This window comes from Bidens hawaiensis, unplaced genomic scaffold, assembly GCF_021521415.1.
Source record: "Bidens hawaiensis isolate Kalapana, Puna unplaced genomic scaffold, B.hawaiensis_p1.1 tig00056612_1, whole genome shotgun sequence".
In the NCBI taxonomy this organism is placed as follows: Eukaryota; Viridiplantae; Streptophyta; class Magnoliopsida; order Asterales; family Asteraceae; genus Bidens; species Bidens hawaiensis.
The window spans coordinates 1-16,328 of NW_027500184.1; the positions used below are offsets into that span (position 1 = coordinate 1).

At 32.4% G+C, this 16,328-nt stretch overlaps 1 protein-coding gene and 1 pseudogene across 2 annotated transcripts; one reads left to right on the plus strand and one right to left on the minus strand.

The window, feature by feature from the left end:
- Nucleotides 1-27: 27 nt before the first annotated feature.
- Nucleotides 28-1,444, plus strand: LOC143601516 (tRNA(adenine(34)) deaminase, chloroplastic-like; annotated as a pseudogene).
- Nucleotides 1,445-5,340: 3,896 nt separating this feature from the next.
- Nucleotides 5,341-9,177, minus strand: LOC143601508 (UDP-rhamnose/UDP-galactose transporter 6-like). 2 transcript variants are annotated; one of them, XM_077078899.1, is made up of 6 exons: nt 9,069-9,177; nt 7,359-7,611; nt 7,099-7,283; nt 6,655-6,855; nt 6,348-6,509; nt 5,341-5,743 (listed from the first exon to the last, which is right to left on the minus strand). In XM_077078899.1, exons 2-6 carry the CDS (start codon nt 7,486-7,488, stop codon nt 5,414-5,416), a joined length of 1,008 nt encoding a protein of 335 aa, XP_076935014.1. In that variant the 5' UTR covers nt 7,489-7,611; nt 9,069-9,177; the 3' UTR covers nt 5,341-5,413. The 2 variants fall into 2 exon arrangements, with proteins under 2 accessions (XP_076935014.1, XP_076935015.1); XM_077078900.1 differs by having other exon boundaries at nt 7,359-7,618.
- Between the last annotated feature and the right edge of the window lie 7,151 nt (nt 9,178-16,328).

Genomic DNA, 16,328 nt, shown 5'->3' on the forward strand with positions numbered 1-16,328 from the left:
GAAACTTTGATAAGAGAAATGCTTCTTCTTCATCATCATTTGAAACTAGAATGAAGATGCGAGAAGAAGACTCAACACAAGTTAGTGGTCGGTTTGAAGTTGAAAGAGAAGAAGAGTACCAGGGAGCTGACCAGTCGACTTCATAAAAAGAGTCGAGAGTGACATCGCAACAACACAGTGAGAAAACTGTTAGAATCACCGCTCAATCTCAATCAAGATTGCAGAATAATAACTCTAGCACATCAGTCCGAGAACTAACAAGTTATAAAGAGGAAGCTGCTGATTTGACTCGCCAAAATGAGTATAAAAAGCAGTCAAGTGCGGCCTTAGAAGCTTCTAAAACTCATAATTTTGATAACAAAATTGCATCTTCATCTTCTTCGTCCTTTGAGACTAGAATGAAGAACCGGGAAGAACATTCAACACAAGTTAGTGATCGGTTTTTAGATCAAAGAGAAGAAATTTACCAGAGAGTTGACCAAACGACTTCGTCAAAAGATTCAAGATTAAGATTGCAACAAATTTCGGAAATTTTGGATACACGTTTTACTAATATTGAGAACACGTCAGTTTCGCGTACACAATCTGACACCAGAACTAAAAACAAGAAACACATTTGGAGTCTTCAAGTTCATCAGACAGGAGACAAAACATTGATGATAAGTATTCATCATCTCAGGTGGCAACGGTATGGGACCCGCAGAGTCAACAAAAACTGGTAGAAAAACAACTAAAGCTTCGAGTTTTAATGTCGGTATGCCAAGAGAGGCGCCTAGTAGCTATAAAGCTTTGAAATTTAACCCTGAAACTAGTTTTCAAGAAACCGGTGCTCATATTGCTTCAGCTGATGAACAACAGAAATCAGCGGGTCAAATTGTGGGAGAATTTGTTGAAAAAGCAAAACACCAACTCTCTGTCACTGAAGGTGAACCAGCATATGACGACAGCGAGCAGCATGAACTAAAAAGTTCAGGTGAAGATGGTTTAGGAAATTATGATGACAAAGATGGAGTTACGGGTCCGATGTGGCATGAAAGCGGTCCAGGTCCTATATTTGATGAACCGGTGAAAAGGACTGGTCGGTCATTATGGAATGTTATTGGCTGCGGTGGGCCCATCACGTTCTGAAACACAAACACCAAAATCAGGTGGCGTATCAAATCAGTCTACAAGTAGTGAAAGATGGTTTTCGGGTCATGAACCAGATGAATCGAGTCGAAAAGACGTTTCTACCCCTTCTAGCTCCAAGGACAAACAAGAATCACCATTATTGTTATTATCATCTTCATCAAAATCTATGTCGCCAATTCGAATGAGAAGATCACCTGTTGTAAAGACAACTTCAGTGACCGGTGAAAAACTGAACCATTCACCAGCGGAAAAAGTGACCAAATTGCCCCTGAAGGGGTATGCACCCGCCTTAACATCGAGCGGGGCGGGTTAACCCACAAGATATAGACAAGAGGCTTGAAATCAGGATGTCACGAAGACACAAAGCCAAAACCTATGCGCGTGGCGCATATCACATATGCTCACGCATCACATATGCTCACGCATATCACATCTGCGCGTGGCGCATATCACATATGCTCACGCATATCACATCTGCGCATGAAACATCTGCGCGTGAGAATAAAGAGAAGACCTTGCGCATCCCCGGGATAGGCGCATAAAGGACAACACAACAAATGAGACAATAGTCTAATCCAAATCAGGATAAGGACAACCATGATTGTACTCATCAGACAACCTTCCAGAAGGTATCTTTTAAGAAATAAAGAATGTGTTATAAGTAACCGAATTCGGGACACAACCGCTTTCTTCCATTTTCTTAACAAGATGCCAAGCTTTTGTAACATTCCCGTTAACGCAAAGAATGTTTATAAGTATATTAAAAGTAGCTACATTCGGGCATATGTTCAACGAAACCATCTCTTTAAAAAACAACCAAGATGTTGTATGATCATGATCATGATTATGATGATGATTATCTTTTCCAATTGCAGATAATATCATGTTGCAAGTATAAATAGACGGTTTAAACCCTCGAATCGCCATCAAACGGAAAATCTCCAAACTGTTTTGAACCAAAGATTCTTGCAAGTAAACCCGAATCAAAAGGTCGAAAACCGCGGGATTCGAGTTGCAAAGAGGGTAAGTGTTCATTAAAACCGAGAAAATGGTGTTTGGGTCAATATCCATGTCGGATAACCGGGTTAAAATCGATTTTGCAGATGTATGCATTCTTGATTTTACTAATATATGAGCAGTTATGCAGGAAATGTAAGTTAAGTTTTTCAATTCTTGAAAAGGTGGTTGCTTTATTATCCAGTTAAGAAATTTTAAAGCTAGTCTTCCATGAACTTGCCTCAGTGAAACTCTTTTGTAGTTCATTTGATTTAAAGATTCCCATCTGCTAATTGTCAGGATTGCATATATACTGTTCTCCAGTTCCAAACCTAGTTTTACATATTATTAATTAATAAACAGTTCATATATATATATATATACACACACACACATATATTAAAGGTTCTACCAGGGTTTTTGTTGTTTTACCCAATTACTGAATCAACCAAAAAAAAAAAACTTTTAAAGATTTTACCAGGGTTTTTGTTGTTTTAGCCAATTACAAAAAGTGGGATGAGCAAAAACCAAAACCATAACCGAAAAAACCAAACCGCTAACCAAATTAACCATAACCGAACAAAACCGACGGTTATGATTAAATGAATATGATTAACTGCCCATTCGGTTATGATTACGGTTAATGTGTCTCCGTAAACCGCCTTTAACGTAACCGAACTAAACCTTGTATGGTTATGTTTTTCCAAAATTTATAGTTTTATGCATCCATTTCAATCCACTAACCGACTTACCCAAACCTTTGAACATTAAAATTTTTATGTTGCAACTATCTATAACATAGCTTGGAACAAGATAACCAAGCTTGAAACCGGCATATTTCAGCTTCAAAAATTCAAATATTAAAGATTTTACCAGTGTTTTTGTTATTTTACCCAATTACATAAAACCCATGAACAATTAAGATAATTAATCAAATAAAAACCAAAAAAGATTAAAGATTTTACCCGGGTTTTTAGTTGTTTTACCCAATTACAAAAACCCGTAAACAAATGAGATAATTAATCAAATAAAACACAAAAAAATTAAAAATTTTACCAGGTTTTTTGATGTTATACCCAATTATAAAAATCCCATAAACAATTGAGCTAATTAATCAACTAAAAAACAAAAACAAAAAAATTAAAAATTTTACCAGGTTTTTTGATGTTATACCCAATTATAAAAATCCCATAAACAATTGAGCTAATTAATCAACTAAAAAACAAAAACAAAAAAAATAAAGATTTTACCAGGGTTTTTGTTATTTTACCCAGTTACAAAAACCCATATACAATTGAGATCATAATCAACAACATGAAACAAAAATAAAAATTTTACCTGGGTTTATATTGTTTTACCCAATTACATAAAACCAATAAGCAATTGAGACAATTAATCAACTAAAAACCAAAAAAAGTTAAAGATTTTACAAGGGTTTATGTTATTTCACCCAATTACAAAAACCCATTAACAATTGAGCTCATTAATCAAGTAAATAGCAAAAAAGATTAAAGATTTAACCTGGGTTTTTGTTCTTCATCAAAGTTTTGCTTGGATTACCATCTTTGAGTGAAAAGTTTGAGTTTTTAATGAAACCCATGTGCGAAAAGTGCCTAAAGGTTATCAATTTCTTGGAGAATGCTGAGACTTTTGAAGGGTTTAACATAATTGGTGTTTCTAGTGATTCTTGAGAAGAAATTGATTACTATTTTGCCTTCTGTTTGTGAAGTGTTTTAACTTTTAACAGAATGAAGAAACAAGAAGGAAAGCATAATATAAAATGTTTAATTATTATGTGTTCCGGAGCGGTTCCTCGAGCTCGAATCGATAAAAATCTTGAAACGAGTCAAGCTTTTTTGGCTTGAGCTGAGCCCGAGTCTCAAATAAGCTCGTTTAGACTCGTCGAGTCTTAACTAGCCTTGTGTTATTTTGAGTTTTAACCTATGTCACAGCCGAGCTTGAATTGGGCTTTGGCTCGTATAAGATGTTACATAAGTTTGAGCTGAGCTTAGGTTCGTTTAATGTTTTTTCTCAAAGTATGTTAAAGTTAATTAAAAACGTATATAAACTGATTAATAAATAATAAACAAGACGAACATAAGTCAGTTCGAGCTTAAAAACAGCTCATGCCAAGCTTTAAATAAAGAGTTTGAAATAAGTCGAGCTCGAGCTTCCATAAATTGAACATAAAGAGAGTAATTAAAGAATATGTGATATCTTAGTAGGTCACAAACGTGTATATATTATACACTTTGAACACAGTATTCTCCTTTATAGTCTCAACATTTATACTTCATTTTATTTATGTAAGCTTCAACTTTTACGTTTATTTTTAACTATTGAAATACTTGTTATTATAATCTATTTACATTTTAATACCGTATTGTTGAATTTTATTGATTACGTATAAATATTATGTTATTGTATTTTAAGTTTAATAATGTATATGTTAATATATAGTTGTTTCAACTTTATCACTAAATTTTTTATAAAAGTTTATTAATTTGATTAGAAAATTTAATATAATTAGTTCCATCTACCAAGTTTCAATAACATATGAAGTATTTAATTCTTAATAAATTTATAAACTTACAAATATTTATATATGAATTTTGTTCATAAAAATAAAGAAAAACTTAAAAGAAGTTTTGTAGGATAATCCTTAGACGTTTGTGGTGGTTACAAACGCGAAGCCAAAAATATCCCATAAAGAGTCGCCCAATGGGACGTTGTAAGCTTTTGTAAAGCGATGGAATCTACCATGTAGATGGTCCTATGTAGTTTGCGCAGTTATGTGCTTATCATACATATCACGTAGTTTTCTAGTTGAAATTTGGCTTTTTTATATTGAACACGTGCTTCTTATTATAACTTATTACTAGCACAAAAATAACAAGCGAGAATATAAAAACGTAATTCGATAACCAAATTACATTTTCTCTTTACAAAAAAACAAATATTAACTGTCATTTATTTTATTAATATATAACTTGTGACATTTGAGTTGATATTTACTAGTTATTAATAACACAAGTATAATAAAAAAAAACTTTTGTTATTATTAGCTGCAATAAGTTCTAACACAGGCTCAACAAACAACATATGAAGAATAAAAGGCAATTACATTACACTTTAAGGGATCTAATAAGTTCTTCAACTCATAATCATAACAACAATTTAAATCATTATCACAAACAAAAATCATATAACTTAAAGTTAAAAATAACAACCCATGCTTTCTGTAGTTTCCTTTTCTGTATAACACTTGGAAAATATATTACCTTCCTTACACCTTCTCATCGGTCTCGGAAGCTTCTAGAAGCGAGTCCTTTTTCGGTTGACTCGTTTTAGGAAGCGAGTAAGACCGGCGTTCTTTACCACCCGGTTTTGATGAGGCGTTACCGTACCAAATCATGCCTAGAATTGCAATGATCATCCCGAGAACCACGTGTAGGTTCAGTCCTTCTCGGCCAAAGAACACGAACCCGAGTGTGAGAACGAGTATGGTTTTCATGTGGCCGAGGACTTGGAATGTGACTGCGGTGAACCGTCCGATGCAGATGAATTGGCTCAAGTTGGTCCCAATTGCAATGGTGCATGAAAGTATTAAGAATAACTGCAAATATGTAATTGGTAATGGTTATGATCAATGTTTTAAAAACCAGTATTTTACTTGTATCGGATTAAGCTAAAAAATGGTACAACCGGTTGAACCAGGTTATACCGGGAGGTTCAACCGGTTGATTAGTTTACCTTATAATTTCCAATAAATGCAACTTTAACTCCAAAAAAAACCCTTTTTTTTAGTAAATGATTTCATAACAAAAAATAATCCAAAACTTAAATCTATATTAAAAAAAACAATTCAAAAGCATTCAATTTTAAAAAAATATTCCTAAAGTTTACACGCTTAAATGTTAATTGTTGGGTTAAAAGTAATTTTAAAAAAATATGGGTCACAAATATAAAAAATTTCTCGTACTTAAAACCTGTTTGCTGGTAAAAACCGGTATTTCAGGAAAAAACCGCCGGTACAATGTTCTAGCAAACCGGCCAAAAATACCGGGCTCAAAATACCGGTCTGCTGTGCGAAATCCGGTTCAACCAGCCAATTTGAACCGGTTTTTAAAACACTGGTTATGGTAGTCAAAACTAAAAAGTCAAAGTCAAAGTCAAAAGGTCAAAGTCAAAGTTAAAAGTCAAAGTCAAAGGGTACTTACCAAAGATGATGTATCATACGTAAAAGCATCCACTCGCTTGTTGGTCAACCAGTAGTCAACAAAAGGGCCCGTTAATAGCAGGGAACCGGCTTGGATCGGTGCGGTGTGTCCTAACAGATTGAAAGAACTTAACTGGTATTTCCTTTGAAGATGATGCACATACTGTAAATAATAAAATAAACTTGGAGATAGCATAAGAAACAGAACGTGTGAATGCTATGAGATGATAAACACGAGCCTGTAAATAAAGTTCGTTCCTTTAGTTAAACGAACATAAACGAACTTTAATGCAGAATGGAGAACTTACATATTGTTGAAGAGCTGTACTCCATACAGCAATAACAGCAGCAACAAAACCTTTAGTATTAACACTCACATCAGTAACCGTGCAAACCGCAACACCAAGAAGAACAATCAAAATACTCAGTTTCGTGTCTCGTGAATATCGAATCTTGTCAAATACAACTTCCAGTAAACAGGATACCGGGATCATACTCAGTTTTGCTATCTGACAAAAAATAGTAAAACTTCATTAGACATAAAAATAATTCGGATTATATTATAAATTTTATAACATTATTATTATTATTATTATTATTATTATTATTACTATTATTATTTTTGTTATTATTATTATTATTATACTCAGTTTTGCTATCTGACAAAAAATAGTAAAACTTTATTAGACATAAAAATAATTCGGATTATATTATAAATTTTATAACATTATTATTATTATTATTATTATTACCTGGTAAAATCCCACAGAGTTCCACATCAGACTAACATTCATTCCAACAATCGAGAAATTAGCAAACAAGACAAATTTCAAAAGATCTGAAACGGGAAGATGAGACGGTTGGATATAACCGAGCCACCTAAGCACAATGGTCATCAGGGTAGTGGTAACAAAATGCAATCCCGTTAATGTCGTTGCTGCATACAAACATACAAAGAAAACATTAAGTATGATATCGAGGACGATTAACAAGGTTTAAATATAGAACTTACCGAACGTGAAACCATATGTTTGCATTAAAGCTTTGTTCACAATGATAATCCCGACAGAAGTGACTATGTTGAACGACCATGCAGCGATGTCGATCACTGCCTTTTTATCAGCTTTACTTGCAGTAGTCATTTTTCTTTAACGATAGTTTAATTATTTCGACTGAAGAATGTTTTACAGTTTTACTCCTTGTGTATGAAGAATTGGTTAATGCAGCAACTCCGCATTACCCAAGGAAGCTTTCGTGTTTTGTCACTAGTATCTTATGAAATAGATCAAAGATTAATATTAAGTAACATAGACAACAAGCATTGACTGAAGCTAAATAATATATCAAGGAAGATGTTATAAATGTTGAATACTTAATAATACTTTAGGTAGAGAAAAATTATTAGAAAATGTTTTTTTAATAATCTCATAATTTTAGAAAGTTTTAGGGGACATTCTAGAAAATAATAAAAATAATAGCAATAACAACAACAATAATAATAATAATAATAGGCTTGGGTATGAGCTCGGGTTGTTTTGACTTACGAGAGCTTAAGCTCGGATAGTTCATTATTTATTAATTAAAATATATATACGTTTTTAATTATGCTTATATATTTTAATAAAAACCTTAAACGAGCCTAAGTTCAGCTCAAGCTCCTAGTACCTTAAGGGAGCCAAAGCTCGGCTCGAGCTCGTATAGTACCTTAAGGGAGCCAAAGCTCGGCTCGAGGTCGGCTATGCAGTGTGAAATTAATACATAGAAGTCCAAAAGAGATAAAACTTAAAAACACACAAGACTCGTTAAGGCTCGACAACGAGTAGACGAACTTTGACTAACACATGCGTCAACTTCTAAATTTAAGTGAAGTTTGTAGATCTAAAATTAGTTCAGTATCAAGGGCGATTATCGTTATCTAACTTTGATTTATGAAATTTGGAGTGTGAATGACGTTAATTGTTGATTTCAAATAACAAGTTATGTTTTCGATCTGGTTGTTCATGGATCTGCATTTCAATTGACTTGATTGACCGAATGTTTACGTTTATTGATATGTTTCTTATTCGATTAAGTAATTGTGTTGAAGCGGATCCTTACTTTATATTTTTAGTTGAGAAGGTGTGTTGTGATACAATTGCAAGTATAAATTGAATACTTTGATCTATGTTTGTTCGATTATAATTGTTATTTATGTTCGTTCATTTATGTTTATTTGTTTATGTCCGTTTAAATTTATTAAATACATAAGTTGTTACATTAATACAAATTAATATATATATATATATATATATATTATTTTATATAATTATGAATACTTTAAACGGACATAAATTAACAAACATAAATGAACGAACATAAATAACAATTATAATCGAACTAGTATAATCAAACAAACATAAATCAAAGAATTGAATTTACACTTTCATTTTCATCACAACTCAACTCCTCAACTAGAAATCTAACGTAATCGATCTGTTTCAACTCAACTACTTAACCTCACAACAAACAAATCAAAATCAATAAACAAAATGTAGATCCATAACTAACCGGATCGGAAACCGTAACTTAACACTTAATAATCAAACAATTAAAAGCTAGATCGCAATAACCGCTGTGATGTTAAACTAGTTTCAGATCTGTAAACTAATAAACGTGAATCTGTAACTAATTTGTAACTGATCTGTAACTGATGTAACGGACTAACGGAAAACGGTTAACGTACCTAATGAATCGAGTTGAATGAGTTTATACACACATATGAAGGTGTAATTGTGTGTGTGTGTGTGTGTGTGTGTTTGTGGTGGTTTGAGAATATGAAGAGAAAGACTTTTGACTGAAATATAACGGAATGAATCCAAGTATCAAAGAAATGGTGTTTGCCTTCTGGTACTTATGATTTATAAATATTATAATTTTTATTCTTTTTAATTATTTTTTTGTATTATTAATTAAATAATATGTAATATGTGAATATATTATTTTACTATTTTTTTAAATAAAGTTATTTTATAAGGATGTAAAACGGTCACTGGTACGTGATATTGTAGTGAATGTGAATCCTTTATTGATGGTTTAAGATTTTTTTTTATATGTATATTGTTAGAAAATGCTTTTTATAGAAATGCACATTAATGTGTATTATATTATACGGGTAGTATGATGTCATGTAAGTTGTATGGTTATACATACTCGAGCTTTTCATGTCATGGTAAAAAAACGGACATACAAGGGATATGGTTTTGTCGGTATTATGTAAGTCATTTATTTATCAGTCAAAGAACAATACGGTATTTTAATTTGCCTCGTATACAACTTGGTGAACTAATCTCCATGTTATGTGGCTCGTATGATCGTTTTACTGTTTGTGACTTTCTTCTTGTCATGCTACCAATATGGGCCATACGGCGCCGTATGACTATATTTTGTTTATTTTAACTTTTTTATTTTTGTTATTCTAAATTGATACAAAATAAAGCAATTTGAAGGCATACAACCCGTATGATTTACCCCTCATACAGCTGGCATGATCACGTTTTTTCATAGCATATGACTTGTATGACCATTTATCTTGTATGCCCACTTTTTTCGTGGTATGCTACCAATATGGGCAATGTGGCCCGTATGTCTATATTTTGTTTATTGGAGTGTATATATTATTATTTCAACATGATGCAAATAAAGTAATTTCATAATTAGTTATACGTATATAACATATTAAATTATTTATGATGTTATTCGGTTTTAAAATTTGTACAACTAGGGATGATAGAAGTGTAGAATCTCGTACCAAGGCATGCTAACACTTGAAAAGCATATTGCTATTTATAGAGAACAAGCCATGTGTTACTGTCTCAAACTTACATGTAGTACAATTGATAGATTTTAGTGGTTGAGATGTTATTAGAAGACATCATAGGGAGATAAAGAAGAATATGTGTTGCAAGGTGCATCTCATTAACTTTTTTAGTCTTGTCAAGATGGCTACGCTGAAGACAGGTAGGGCTGGTAATTTATTGAATCTCGATTATGTGTACAACCGTAAATAAACCGTAAATAGATGAGATTATTGTATAATTAGTATGATGTATGCAAATTAAATGTGGTTTTAACAAAGAAGAGTGTTATGAAAGGTAAATAGGATTAAAAGAAATGGTACAAAATTATGAATAACTTTAGACGTTTGAAAAGTTAGGTTTTGATGATTTGACTTTGACTTTTGAGATTGTGAGGTGATTGTGTTGATGAGAAAGTACACGTTTGAGTATTTTTCAAACATAAATCTAACTCAAAAAGTGGATCTTGGGAATTTTATAATGCAATATTAAATTGTTAGGCCAAAATGCAACCAATAATATATTTACATGTATATACACTGTTTTTTTTTATTGTGTATATGTACTAACGTACATGTACTTTTGTATACAAAAATGACAATGAATGATTATTTTCATTTACATATAGAATCCGCATACTATTTTCGTAGGTAAACATGATTTATAGTCATCGACAGTTAAAAAAAAGTTATCAACATTTACGATAAATATATCGTGTATGAAGTTCCAATCTAAAATCGGATATAAAATTACACAAAGAATCAAAGATTGGGATATCCGGATTTTAGGGATTTATAACACATTTAAATTAATATAGGTTTACTCCAAATGTAGTAGGAGTTTGTTTCCTCACTAAACGCTTCATACAATGATACAAAATAGCATATATATTTTTGTCTTATTTTCAATATCTTCTATTTGTAGCATTTGTTTTGAAAGCTTATTTTCTATAAAATATTTGTTTTATATAACAGAAGTCCACAATAGTTGTAAAAGAATATAAGTATATAATTACTCCACGGAGTGTACAAGAATTTTGTGTGGTTTCACCTGGACAAAGTGTCTTGAGACTTTATAGCCATCTACAATGCATAATAATACATGTATATATCTTACTTTATTGTAATTCTTAAGAAGTTAATATTTTAAATTTGTATAGGAGTGAACATCGTTTTTTGTCAATGTGGTTTGTTTAATCTATGGTTTTAGTCTAATAGTTTCACATTTACAATTTTCGTCCCCGTGGTTTTATTTCATTTGCAGTTAAACCCGACTCCACTAACCCTGTTAAGTCTGGTTGTTAAACACATCAGCGCGCTCATCACGTGAGGGGCAACTTTGTCATTTTTCTCCCCAATAAACCCAACCCTAATTCGCAAACCTCCTCACGTGATGGGCTAGGGTGTATTTGGGGAAAAAAAGGGACAAAATTGCTCCTCACGCAAGGGGCACACCGGTGAGGTTAACGACCAGACTTAACGGCGATAGTGGGGTTGGGTTTGATTGCAAGTGAAATGAAATCACAAGGACGAAAATCGCAAATTTGAATCTATTGGACTAAAAGTGCATATTTAGACAAACCACATGGATGAAAACCGCAATTTACTCTTTGTATAGGTTTGTAAGATATTATATAAATCGCTCATATAGGAGGTCTAAGATGGTTATGTAATCGTATACATTGGCCTACTTTTAATAGTTAGTATATCTATTAAACATTTAAGCATTACATACGAGCAGTGGCGGATCCAGAAAATTTTTTCACAGGTGTCGGGAATTTTTATGGTCGATACTAAGACAACTGTCGGGTCGAATTGGGTCAGGTCGAATCGGGTCGAGTAGGGTCATATATATAAAAAAAGGATTACCAAACAAAATATTAGATAACAAATATATTAAAGTTGTTCTCTACGAGTTTTCATTTTTTGAAATCTAACCATTACATCATCTACTTTAACATTGACAAGCAAGTCTTGCTCAATGTAACAAATATAACTGTCGCTTAAATTTTCATCACCCATTCGATTACGCAAATCGGACTTCACATACTTCAACGCCGAAAAGTATCTTTCAACGGTTGCGGTTGCGACGGGTAATACGAAAGCTAACTTTAATAAACGATACAACAATGCAAAGGAATGGTGTCTCTTTGTTTAAACCATTAATTGAACAAGACTTGCTAAATCATTCAAGTTTTAAAATCGTTTATCTCCTTTCAAATTATCGGTGTATGTCGCGAGTTCAACCGAGAGTCTTCTTTTATCACTTTCATCAAAATCGCATGGGTACAACTCGACTAATCGTAATATTTTTGGAATAGAAAATGCCCGAAATTATCACAAGGAGTCAAACAACTCAAAGAAACAAGTAAGTCAGATGTTACCTCGTTAAACGGCCCCCAAACTCTTGGATTTGCAAATTTAGAACCGCATTGAAGCAATCATACTCATAATAGTGGTGATTTTCATGCTTGTTTTTTTACATAGTCTAAATATCATAAACCTAAAAATCTAAAAGCCAAGCTAAATTAGACATAAATTGAATGTATTATGTTATACCTGAAAGGCTGGAAACAATTTTAGTGGACGTGAAGGTTGTTGCCTGTTGAAAACTTGGAAACAATTTGTAGTGCAGTAGTGGACGTGAGATTGTGTAAGAAGATAAGGTGTCAAGGACGATGTGAGATTGGTCGGAATTTCCGATTCCGGTGAGGCGGTGACTGGTGAGAAAAGGACGATGTGAGGCAGTAGAGGCGGTCAAAAAAATAAATTTTATAAGTTAGAATGAGATTGGGTTTTGAGCTAAAAATTGAGTAGGGTTTGATGTCACACCCCGATAAAAGGCGGCGGAACATGCCGGGGTGCAACGATTGCCCATAAGCGCATGACACTATTTAAAGCGACAATATTTAACATACTCATTTCATTTCACAACATCGAAAATGTCACATAACGAAATATTCATAAGTCAAATACAACAAAATATAACAAAATATAGCAAATCAAATATTGTTCATTTTTGCTAATATCCTAACGGTATTTGTGACGTTTTCTTCACCAAACTCCAAAATCAACCTAGATGCAAACCTGTAACATTTCATAAAATAAAGTTTATCAACACAAAAGTTGGTGAGCAATTCATAAGTTTGAACAATAGATATATAGTATGAAAAGCCACAAAACTAGTATACAAAACCATAAATAATAGCTATAAACTTGGATAAATAGTTATCGCTAACAAGTTAGCGACACCCAACTATAAGGGGTTGCCAAATAGTTTAGGATTTTATAGTTATCGTTAATTGTATTACGTTAACGACACCTTGCCATGAGGGGTTGCCAAATGGTCTAGGATTTATAGTTCCACCATCCAAAAGCGATAAACACATAGTCAAATAAGCATAGAACACCAAATCGAGCAATTATTCAAGTAAAGTATACAACAACGTTTGTGGTTTAAGACCCAAGTATAAAACATTTAGTTTAGATAAGATGAAATGTCACCCCCAAAATAAAAGATAGAAAACGGGGTATGAAGTTACTCACGTTCAAGTATAAAACTTGATCGGTAAAAGATGAATAACCGGATGGATGAAGTTTAACGAGCAAGGCCTAAATGACAATAAAATCTTGGATTTAGAATGGTTGTCTTGAAGATCTTTAAATAAAATAATTGATGCAAAAAGTAAACAATTAAAGTTCAAGGTTTAAAATGTAACTATTTAATAATTTATAATAACAATCCTTTAAAAACGTAAGTTTGTTCGAAACCGGGTTAAAGTATCTAACCTTAATATTTACTTAACCAATGTTAAGTAATAAGGTGGGAAAAATGCTAAAATGCAAGCTCCTTTGGGACAAAGATACTAAAACGGGTCTTTAACGAGTGTTCGGGTTGTCGGTTCGGGTCTTGACAAATGGTCAAACCCAAAGTCAACTTTCCAACATATTAATTGTTATGAGATAACTCATTAAAATATACTAACACTTAACCAAGTATGTAGATCTATTGTTTAGAACTAACAACGCACGTTAAACGAGTGTTCGGTTTTGTCGGTCCAAACTATGTGATGAGATCAAGTTGGATCCAACAATCCCAAGTACTTAAGAAAATAATTAAAATCAGTTTGTAAACTATTTTTAAAGAAATATACAAGTCTTGATAGCTAAAAACACACTTGTGTGTCTTAAGCGAGTAAAAGTCGGTATAGTTCGGTTTGGTTCGGTCTCCATCTCACAGATAGTTCATAGATGGTTTCTACATGCCCAAATATCATAGAACTTGTATATTGGTTTATAAATGAAGAAAACTTAAATTTTACAACTAAAAAGTTAACTACAAGTCTTTTAAGCAAAAGTTTCGGTTTAGTTCGGTTTCCATCTCCCAGCGAGTTCATAGATGGATTCCATATGCTTAATATCAAAGAACTTGTAAAAATGATTTTTGAAACTCAAATCTAGCAATAAACATGTTTAAACAACTATTTTAACAAAACTAGTAAACAAAAGTTCGGTTTCCGGTTTGGACTAGTATCGGTTAAACCGAGGTTAGTCTTATACAAACCCATACCATGGAACTTGTAAATAAGATGAACAAACTAAAAGGGTTAGAAGTTAGTCATAAGTGATATGTATAATAAGTTATGTGTGTGTGTATATATATCAAGAACACGAAGTCCTTCATGAAGCATTGCCTTATGACATTCGAAACTTAACCAACCGGAGTCGGTGAAGTAACAAATAAAGGAAACAAGGGGTGTGTATTATATATATATGTGTTGTACCACCATATTCAAGTGTTAGTAATATTAGATGAACAAGTTAAAATGAAAGACTATAGTTAGTTGACCTTAAGAAATCAAAATAACAAAATGTTGAAGATGAATACTTGGATTTGAGAGAGATTTTGGAGAAGATGAACAACCAAAATGGTGTATGGAGCCTTGCTTTTATAATGGTAAGAGTATGGTTCATACAAATAGGGTAAAGATGCATGTGATGGTTGAAATGGTCAAACAAGTTTTTGGTAAATGGCAATAATAGTCCCCAAAGTTTGGTTTAAGTCATTTTAAGGAGTTTTAAGGACCAAAAAGAATGTTTTCAATACCCAACAAGTGTAAAATAATATTGTAACATAAAATCCATCATTTTGATTATATCATAAGCTTTGTTTTACAAAATGGGCCGGTTTACATGATAAACGAATACAAAAACGAATACAAACGAGACCCGAAATTGACGAATGTCACATTTGAATTGGGTTTTGGGCTTAAAAATTGGATTTGATATTGGACTAATGGACTTGTTAATATTAAAGTAAAATCTAATAGGAAAAATTGTTTATATAACGTTTATATAATTATATTTATAAAATTGTCATTGTATTTTTTGTTAGGGTTTGTCTCAAAATATTATTGGGGTCGTCTCAAAATTATACAGGGTACGGCTTCAAAGTTTCACAGGAATCGGTGCCAAAATTTTACAGGGGTCGGTCGGGAATTTTCGGTATATTAACACTAAAAAAAATTTCACAGGGGAATGAGGACACCCTCACTAACAAATGGCTATGCCACTGCATACGAGTGTATTGTATGTTCATAGATTTACAATAATTTTGTAATAAACATATAGTGTGTGCGCATAAGGAAATGATAGTTTGATTTATGTGGTAGGTTGGTTAAAATAATTTGAAGAATATAATTTAATTCCTTTATGTGGGGGATGCTTGATGATGCCTCTAATTACACTTTTGACTATCGTCCATACTATTTAATTATTTACAGAGTTTTTATTAAAAATATATAAATTGCTACAATACGACAAGCATCTTGTTTGTTATGTTTGGATAAAAGAAAACCGATATTAAAAAAAAAACAAAACATACTCATTTTAGTCTTACCCGTAAAAAAGCTATTGATAAGAACTGAGAAGTTGAGCGAAGTCATGTTAATCAAGTATTTCTTTCATTTTGACATAAAATTGTTCTTAGTTTACTAATATACCTCGTTGCAAGTATAATCATTTATAAAAAAGTTATGTAATATAATAAATTATATTATTGTGTGCATAAAAAACCTTAAGATTAACATTTATAAATCTAGCATGTCATACATAAACATAGCTCTTACTCTTTTAGATGTGTTGCTTGAA

What these genes read in the sequence shown, in the direction of transcription:
- LOC143601508 (XM_077078899.1), bottom strand. Translation starts at nt 7,488, where the DNA reads ATGACTACTGCAAGTAAAGCTGATAAAAAGGCAGTGATCGACATCGCT. An exon ending in ACTCTGTGGGATTTTACCAG is followed by an intron (nt 6,856 to 7,098) that starts GTAATAATAATA and finishes ATTTTTTGTCAG; the next exon opens with ATAGCAAAACTGAGTATGAT. An exon ending in GTACAGCTCTTCAACAATAT is followed by an intron (nt 6,510 to 6,654) that starts GTAAGTTCTCCA and finishes TATTATTTACAG; the next exon opens with TATGTGCATCATCTTCAAAG.